Consider the following 8,953-nt stretch of genomic DNA (forward strand, 5'->3'; position numbering starts at 1 on the left):
CTAAATTCTGATAAAATGCAGCATTTTTTTGGTTGGTTAAGATTTCTGTGGGCTGTAGTTGGACATCCCCCACTCGCCAATTTTCCAAGTTATTTGTATTTATTAATTTTGCACATGACATGTATAAATTGTGCTATATGAGAGTAAAATAAAAAATGTTTGAATACAATCGTGGACAAATGCGAGATTCTTGATCTTACATTGGTAACATTTATAAACTGCATTTAGCTTTACCAGCACTGTTGAAAGGTTAAAGAGAACAGAACATGCACGTAAAATCTAGCAAATAATTCCAGAATGATTGGGAAAAGAGAACTCTCTCCAAAAAGTTTATAATACCAAGCTGCAGTCATTTTGAACAAAACAATGTAACAGAAACAAACTCCTAACACCACTCTAATTGAAGGAATACATTCCTTAACTGTATATGCAGGAAACATTTTTTCCCCATAAATAATATAAAAGTTCCATTTCACATCTCCTAGCAGTTAAACCTGTCCTTAAAGCGGACTATGAAATGAGCTTTCTGTGCCCTCCTGAAGTGTTGGAATTTTGTCAAAACACCTCCCAGGCACAGACTAAGCAAGGAAAGGCAAAATATGTTTTGGAAAACTCCCTGCCCCCTTAGGGTCCGTAATGTTTAATATTTTCTTTCAGCGCAGGGTTTGCTATGAGAAGGATGGAGGGATTTTGACAAATGAAGTTTCAGGGTTAAAGTGCACATTTTGATGTTATGCAAGTTTGCTGAAGTGGGCTCCAATCCAGATAGGACTGGATGCATTGGCAGCTTAAAATATAGATCTTTTACCTTGTACAAATGTTACGAAACAGTGTCAGCCCAGAGCTATATATATAAGCCTCCCAAAATCTGGATCTGTTAGTTCGCACATCTGGACGCATCAAAGAGCTTTGTAAGAAAGAAATATCTCTCAAGACTTCTCATTTATCTCTTCTCTTAATAATTAACCTTGCTAAATTATATATAATATTTACTTATTTTAAATAATGCATTTAATTTGTAGGCTTGTTTGTTTTTTTGTTTTATTTTTTAGTCCTTTCCCATTTGTTTGCAATTTTTTTTTAAATGAAAAGCCAAATGCTTTACATTTTGTAGCTTGCAAATAATTTCTGATGAAATATTTATAACATTTGTACTAATAGTATATTGTTTACTATAATCTACACTATTTTTAGACCTAGTCATTTAGTTTTATACTTCGTAGACAATTCTTATGAATTAGTAATATGTTTACCCGATTGTTTTTTATATGTTTGATTCTATTATTGTATACGCTTCTTGTTAATTTTCTATCATTTAGATTGTTTAACATATATATGTATTTTTTTATTTAATTTTTTATCTAAACCTCATTGCAGCAGCAAAATGGATCTTAAAGTTTTAGGGCTTTTAATTGCCCTAAGTTGCATTTCAACATGTTTTGGGTATCGAGACTGTAATGTGAATAACTTCAGAGTCATGCAAGATTTTGACAGATTTCGGGTAAGTGACACACAGGACCTTTAAAACAAAGTGGGATCTATTTACTAAACAGTGAGCTGTGGTACAAGGACGACTGATTTGTGAAATCTTTAGACCACATCAGCAGAGCTGGAAAAAGATTAGAGATATTTTTCCCCCAAGTCTACTTTTCCATCTAATATTTTGCGAGGCAGTTCTATTCCGTTACACTTACTTTGTGCCATCAACCCCCGAATGCAATAATCTTTTCTAAAATTATTCATCTTCTAAATAAAAAGTAATAAATGCTTAATATGTTGCACTCTATGATTTCTAACTTTGACAGCTAGCTGAGCTAAGCTATAGCCATCAGTATAACCATGTGGATGCCGAAGGGATAAAGAACGCATTTTATGATTGAAGGATTCTATTTGTTGTGATTATAGGTATAGGCCAGGGATAGGCAACCTTCGGCACTCCAGATGTTGTGGACTACATCCCCCATAATGCTCTTACACCCATAATGTTGAAAAAGCATTATGGGAGGTGAAGTCCAAAACATCTGGAGTGCCGAAGGTTGCCTATGCCTGGACTATAGGCTATATTTAGGTCAGTAGATCAGTTCCTCTCACTACATGCCTTTGATTGCCTTAAAGGAACACTCCAAGCATTATAGATCTCTGTAGTGGTTATGTTGCAAGGAGTTCCCTGTTGAGAACCCCCGCCCCCATTGTACATAGTCAAAACAGCAGAGGTAATGGAAGCACCAAACTTGAGTTTCTGGCTCTCAGGCTGGGGTAGTGGGTGTGTGGAATGGAACATTGTGAAATTGTCTTCCTTGACTCTAACTTCTACACTAAGCATGCATTTATTATGCCAGAATGTTTGTATTGAATACCATGTTTATCATCTGTGCTCTCACTTAGTCACTAGCCAGTAATTCAGTTTCAACTAAATATTCATGTTATATGATCCCATCAGATTGCAGCTTTGCTTTATACGGTTACTCTATGCACCATAACCACTTCAGACGTTGTACAGATTTTAATCCTTTTACTTCCAGAGGTGTAATTCCATCTCAGGCAGCATCACTGAGGCATCATTAGCGAGGGCGGAATAAGAGTTTAAGGCTGGACAATGTCAGTTCTGTGCATCTTGGGCCTCTATAGTAAGCATGCACAACAGGATGGCAACAGGCATCCAGTGGCGGCTGGCCCTTCCCCTCCATGCCACCCAAGTTCTCTGGCATGGGCAGTGATGTCATCAGAGAAAGATCGGTACGCCATGAGAACTTGGGGGGCAGGATAGGAAGGATTACTTACAAAACCAGTGTTGTATTATTATCATTTATTATTTTTTGGGGGAGTAACCCTTTGATTTTTTTTTTGTTTCCTTCTCTCAGCTCTCTTTACCAGCCTTTTCTAAATTGTAGGACCTCTTAACACTGTAAATGCATGTCAGGAAATACTGAGAATGTTTGTTTATATACGCAATCGCAGCTCATCGTTGCTTTTCTATGTAAAGGCTGTTTATCTTTATACGTTGCTGACTATTTAAGGAAACTTCACATAGGAGGTTAACACACATTTAAACTCATTTTTAAAACATTGCTCCATGTTCCTTGTAGATTTAGCAAAGGCACAGAAAGGCATTTTATGCAAATATGAAATCTTGTCTATAACATTGTGGAGGACTGACAAATGCAATCATTAAGGCACAGAAAGGCATTTGATGCAAATCTATGCAAATATGAAACATTGTCTATAACTGGTCATTGTGGAGGACTGACAAATGCAATCATTAAGCCAAAGCCCTGCGTGTTTTACATACGCATCTGCACAGCACACTATACTCAAACTTTAGAAGTAAAAGAATGAGTAAGATTAATAATAATTCTATATTGTGTTGTGGTTCTATTTAGCATATATAGACTTGTTTTTAATGTGATACCATTGGGCGGCAGGGGTTATGCGTAAAGACCAGTTCTAATGCACATTTTATAGACAGGTGTTTAGGAGGGACATTCAATTGATTGCTCCACTTTCAGAACTTCCCAGCAGATAGTGAAAATTAACACATACATTGTACTGTACTAAGTGCATTTGTGGAGCACAAGTGATCTACTCAATGCCCAGAAAACACATTAATGTACCTGGTGACTGGCCCACTGTTTGCAATTTGCCCCAGAAGTTACAATATGTCCGATTTAGAAGAGGCATAACACATACACAATCTGTGTCATTTCTAGTATGCTGGAACATGGTATGCTGTAGCCAAGAAGGATCCAGAAGGACTTTTCCTCATTGACAACATTGTAGCTAAATTTTCAGTTGAAGACGATGGAAAAATGACAGCAACAGCTGAGGGAAGAGTCAAGCTTTTTGGGTAATTAATTCAAAATATTATTTTTACGGGTTTAATTATATTGTGTGGTACAAACCTAAAATATATGTAAAATATTGTTTTTCCACCCAAAGCATTGATGGTATTGCCTACCTCCCCAGAACGCTATAACTTTATATCACTTCATTCCTGCAAACTCCATTCCACTCAGGTCCCCTCCTCCTTGTCACAACCATTTATTTAGGTTATGCTGTCCTAAGCGTAGTTAAGTCTATTCACACCCCTTTCTACATTTAACCACTATCTCAATCACACTCAAATCCCCATAATTAGCTTTCAACACAACTATTTACCTATATACATAAATGCACAAATAACCAAATAAATGACAGATACACACGTCTGCGAGTCATATTGTATTGAGAATACATACACAAACAGCCACACATATATATGCATGCTTACACAAATAGCCAAAAACACACAAGTACCCTCAATTGTATTGTTCCGTCCTCGCATCTCATGCCCCGCAATTTTATCGTCCCCTTCCTCTCATCTTCTCAACCTCATTTATTTACCACTTTCTCCAATTTCCTTATCCCACATTTCATTAATCCCTTCTTATCATCTGTTTGCCCTAGCTTTCATTAACCCATTCCTCCTATTTTATTAAACACATTTCATTGAAACTTTCCTCCCATCTTCTTACTCTCATCGGTGTACCTCATTAACTACTTCCTCCCATATCCTTAACTAAAATTTATTTAAATTCCGGGCACCATAACAACTTCATCAGAATGAAGTTCTCATTGAGCAAGGAGGTCCCTAGCGCCAGAATTCAAGAACCAGTTAGGGCACCATAACAACTTAATTGAAATGAAGTTGGTCCTGGGCGCTGGCTTACCTTAAGGGCTTACACCTTCCTTGAACGGTTTAAGTACTTATTTCTAGTACCGGGAAACTAGAAAGCTCTCTCAAAATGGTGGAGGCCTCACTGATCAGCTGCTCTCAGCCAATTAGTGACTCCCTATTATATAACCTCCAAGATCTTCAGTCCGGCACCTGTCAGCTCTGCCCTACTTCCAAACTGAGTGTGAGACCTTAATCAAGAAGTCTCTGGCTTGGCACCTCTCTCATTCTATCACTAGCTCCCCATTTACAAAACAGAATGAAAAAGGTACATAGAAAATCAGACAATCAGCAATATCATTCCTAGGTCTCTCTGAGTCTCACATTAAGGAAGGGGGAGGGGGGGAAATTGTGCTCCCTTCACGTGCCTATTCATGTTCACCTTTGGTCACTAGAGACACTATGAAATGCATAAATATTGTATCTGTTCATTTACTAAATGTTTGTATTTTTGGGGGGTTCTTAGGGACATGAATATTTGTGCAAATATGGTGGGCACTTTTGAAGATACAGATGATCCTGCCAAATTCAAGATGAAGTACCATGGTCTTCTAGCATATCTTGAAAGAGGACGTAAGTAAATGCATTGAATCATATTTTTCTGAATTGTGGCTAGGCCATTTACTGGCAGTGGTGGACTGACCACTCGGGCACATCGGTCATGGATCAAAGGTCCGAGGCATTCAGAGGCATGGCCGAACAGCCATGCTTTGGCCTAGTGGGGAGATCAGAGAAAGGCAAAATTCTACAGACATATTCCAGCAATAAGCTGCAGGGCCCTGCAACTTATCACACTGTGACACCCTCCACACACAAATACTAAGTGAAACCTGGCAACCACCCTGCTCTCTCTGTGCCAGATCTCCTCTATGATCTCATCTGCGGTGCTCTGCGTGAGTAGGCGGGGTCTGGGAAGTGACATCACTTCCTGTGCTCTCCTCTCATGTAGAGTGCAGAAGATAGGGAGCAGCAAGGTAGCAGAGACAACCAGTGGCATGCTAAGGGGGGGAGGGGTTGGGGGGTGGCAGTCCGCCTCGGGCAGACTGTAAATATTTTTCCCCTGATCCAATTCACTATGCGAGCCGTATCACCGCATAGTGTAGGACGGACTTGCTCCTCCTCCAGACCTCCCCTGTAGCGTCCGCGCGTTCCGTGACGTGGTGTATGTCTGATGGTCTGCCAGTAACTGTGTGTGTGTGTGTGTGTATGTGTAACTGTCTGCCTGTGATAGTCTGCCTGTGATTGTGTAATGCTGTCCATAACTGTGTGTGACTGCCTGCCTGCAACTGTGGGACTGCAGGACTGTCTAGCTGCGACTGTGTTTGACTGCCTATAACTGTGTGTGTGTGTGTGTGTGTGTGACTGTCTGCATGTGACTGTGTGTGTGTGTGTGTGTGTCTGTCTGTAACTGTGTGTATGACTGCCTGTGACTGTCTGCATGTGACTGTGAGTGTGGGGGGGGGTGAAGGGTTTTTATACTTCAGCAGGTGGGTGGGGCTTAACACAGCCCCCACTCGCTGCTGTCACTGCTGCCCTTCTAGGGGAAACAGGAAGGAATTCCTGCTTCCCCAACTTAGACTTCAAGGGTTCTATAAGGGGGGCTGAGCAGGGGATTTGGGAAAGGTGGATGCAGAGGTTTTGTAAAAGGGTGCAGTACAGGGGTTTGTAGAAAGGGGACAAGACAGGGGTTTTGTAGTCAGGGAATTTACAAAGTTTACAAATCTGTGTAATACATTTAAAAAATAAAGAAAGAACATTTTAAAAATGTTGTGGGTATTTTTTACATTATAGAGGGGTGGGGGTGCCAAAATCAGCAGCAAGCTCGGAATATCTGAATAAGACTTGCACAAAGAAGGAGTAGTAGTAGCCAAATATCCTTGCACCAGGACGGGGGCCTTGATTTCCTATTGCCAGGGGTCCCATGAGCTGCCAATCCGTCCCTGTTCAGTGGTCTACATTGTAACTTTTGTAGGGATGGATGATGTTTCATAGTGTGAAACAATATATAAAACATGTACTAAGGAAGTGATACATTGATTTTTCTTTGCACATTATGTTGTGCTGTATCACAACCAAAAATGATCCATGCTAGTGTTACTTCTAGACATATTGTTTGGGGATTCCCGGAAAATCAGACTCATCTGAGCTAACAACACTACCCAGTTGGGTTTCAGATAATGGGCATTTCAATCCGCTACAAATAATTGTTTACGTAATTATCTTGTAATAAGTTATTCCATTTGGAAGCATTATTAAGAAACTGTCTACTTGTGCTTTGCAGGTGATGACCATTGGGTTGTGGACACGGATTACACCACCTATGCAATCCATTACTGCTGCCGTAAACAAAACGAGGATGGCACCTGTCAGGACAGTTATTCATTTGTGTTCTCCAGGGATCCAAGTGGACTTACTCCAGAGGCACAGAGAATAGTAAGGAAAAAACAGGAAGAGATTTGCTTGGAAAGGCAGTACAGAGTGGTTCAGCATTACGGTAAGGAAGACACAGGCAAAAAAATAAGATAATTCTACATAAAAAAATATATATATACTTCTTTACATTCTTATGCATAAAAATGTAAAATGTTATCCTCAAGATGATAGACAAATAGACATTTCAATGCCTTGTGGGAAATTGTTGGTGCAAAAGAATATCAAATTATTCTTGCCCGTAAAAAGGTCATTTTGCATTTCATCGATAGATCCTTTCATTTTACATGAAGGGCTTTTTAAACAAGGGTGTTTCAAATCAAATATAATTCAGTTTATGCAATGATGTGGGAATAGTTGACACTTCAAAATTGCAAGTGAATTTAAAATTTAGGTGAAAATAACCGAATTATGAAATTCCGCTAGTCAACTATTTTTGAGCTAGAAATTGAAATTCACTTTGAATTCTTGAAAATCAGAACTAAAAAAAAAAAATTAATACACATTTTAGTAATAACTGGGAGTTTTACACCAGTTTTTTTTTTTCTAAAAAAAATAATATGAGCAACCAAACCTGAGGTTTGCAGGGTAAGTCACCCCCATATGGATGTTTTGGACAACCATAAATTTTGTATTGGATATAGTATTATGAGTATATCTAAAAGACTTATGTCAATGGATTGGTTACAACTGTATTTCCAAACTTACATAAAGTGCAATTGTTATAAAGCTAAATTTTTAGAAAATGGTCTAAATTTCTAAAAAGACGAGCAATTGTGAACATTCCATTAATATCCATTTTTTTCAAAGTCTCGAAGTAAAAAAGTACAATCACGCTATCATTTAACCCACATGATTATTTAATGCTATCAATTACCACCAACTAACATGGTGTGTAGGCGAAATTACCTGCTCAGCCCACCAGTATCTCATTGTTTAATCTATTTGTACATAGACCTTGAGGACTACATGCAATATTTGGTTAAAACACAAAGAAGTTAACTATTCATATGCCTGACTCTACATTAACATTTTTATTGTCCTCTTTTACAGGTTTTTGCAACTAATTCCACGGAACGGAGTAACATTTGCAAGAATTTCTAGTTTACAACATCTAATTATATTCAACATCTTTTATGCTTATGTTATGCTGATTTAAGATTAATAACCATGGATTTGTGGCAATGTATTAAAAGATTAAAAGTACCAATGTACATATTTTATACTGTGTTTAATTAAATGATGTTTATAGCACTTCAGCCTTTAATAGCTTGATACAATGTTCATTTCTTAATTGATTCATGTTTCCAGAGGTAAAGAAAAATAAATATTCTTTCTACTGTACAAAAACAGCATTTTTCTCCCCATTTGCTTTATTTTTTATTATAACGGACAGGAAAATGGTAAACATAATGTAGTCTCCCATATGACCTTATTACTTGTTTACATTTCGGGAACGGGGTTTCCAAACCATAATATTTTGCCTATATTTTTCTGTTAAATGAAGACTTGTATTATTGAGTTGAAACATTCCTTACTTTGTATTTCCTGCATGGAAAATACCAGATTTATGGAAGTTCACTGTTTGTTGCCATAGCTCTAACCTCATAATTTGAGGACCTTTTCAGAAGGTGCCAAAAATACGTACGAACCTTGGAATGTTTGCTGTACAGTTTGCAAGGGGTCACTGGCTAAGCTGAAAGTTGTAGAGAGTTGATTGATGGAAAATTAAACAAAAAAAACTTCTTCAGCCATTTAAAATTCCTAAATGTTTTTCATCAGAGCATTCTAACTCACATGCAAAATATAAAT

General features: G+C 38.1%; 1 protein-coding gene across 1 annotated transcript; it reads left to right on the forward strand.

Annotated features, from left to right (window-relative positions):
• The first annotated feature begins 1,346 nt into the window (after positions 1–1,346).
• Positions 1,347–8,493, forward strand: RBP4 (retinol binding protein 4). Its single transcript, XM_063435000.1, has 5 exons — positions 1,347–1,501; positions 3,708–3,844; positions 5,178–5,284; positions 6,993–7,205; positions 8,195–8,493. The coding sequence occupies exons 1-5, from the start codon at positions 1,385–1,387 to the stop codon at positions 8,206–8,208; spliced, it is 588 nt and encodes a 195-aa protein (XP_063291070.1). The 5' UTR covers positions 1,347–1,384; the 3' UTR covers positions 8,209–8,493.
• The last annotated feature ends 460 nt before the right edge of the window (positions 8,494–8,953 follow it).

The sequence above is a fragment of the Pelobates fuscus genome, chromosome 10 (genome assembly GCF_036172605.1).
Source record: "Pelobates fuscus isolate aPelFus1 chromosome 10, aPelFus1.pri, whole genome shotgun sequence".
In the NCBI taxonomy this organism is placed as follows: domain Eukaryota; kingdom Metazoa; phylum Chordata; class Amphibia; order Anura; family Pelobatidae; genus Pelobates; species Pelobates fuscus.

Excerpts from the sequence above, each read along its gene's own strand:
- RBP4 (XM_063435000.1), top strand. The coding sequence starts at position 1,385 with ATGGATCTTAAAGTTTTAGGGCTTTTAATTGCCCTAAGTTGCATTTCA. Across the intron at positions 1,502-3,707 it reads AAGATTTTGACAGATTTCGG|TATGCTGGAACATGGTATGC; the intron begins GTAAGTGACACA and ends TGTCATTTCTAG. Across the intron at positions 3,845-5,177 it reads GGAAGAGTCAAGCTTTTTGG|GGACATGAATATTTGTGCAA; the intron begins GTAATTAATTCA and ends GGGGGTTCTTAG.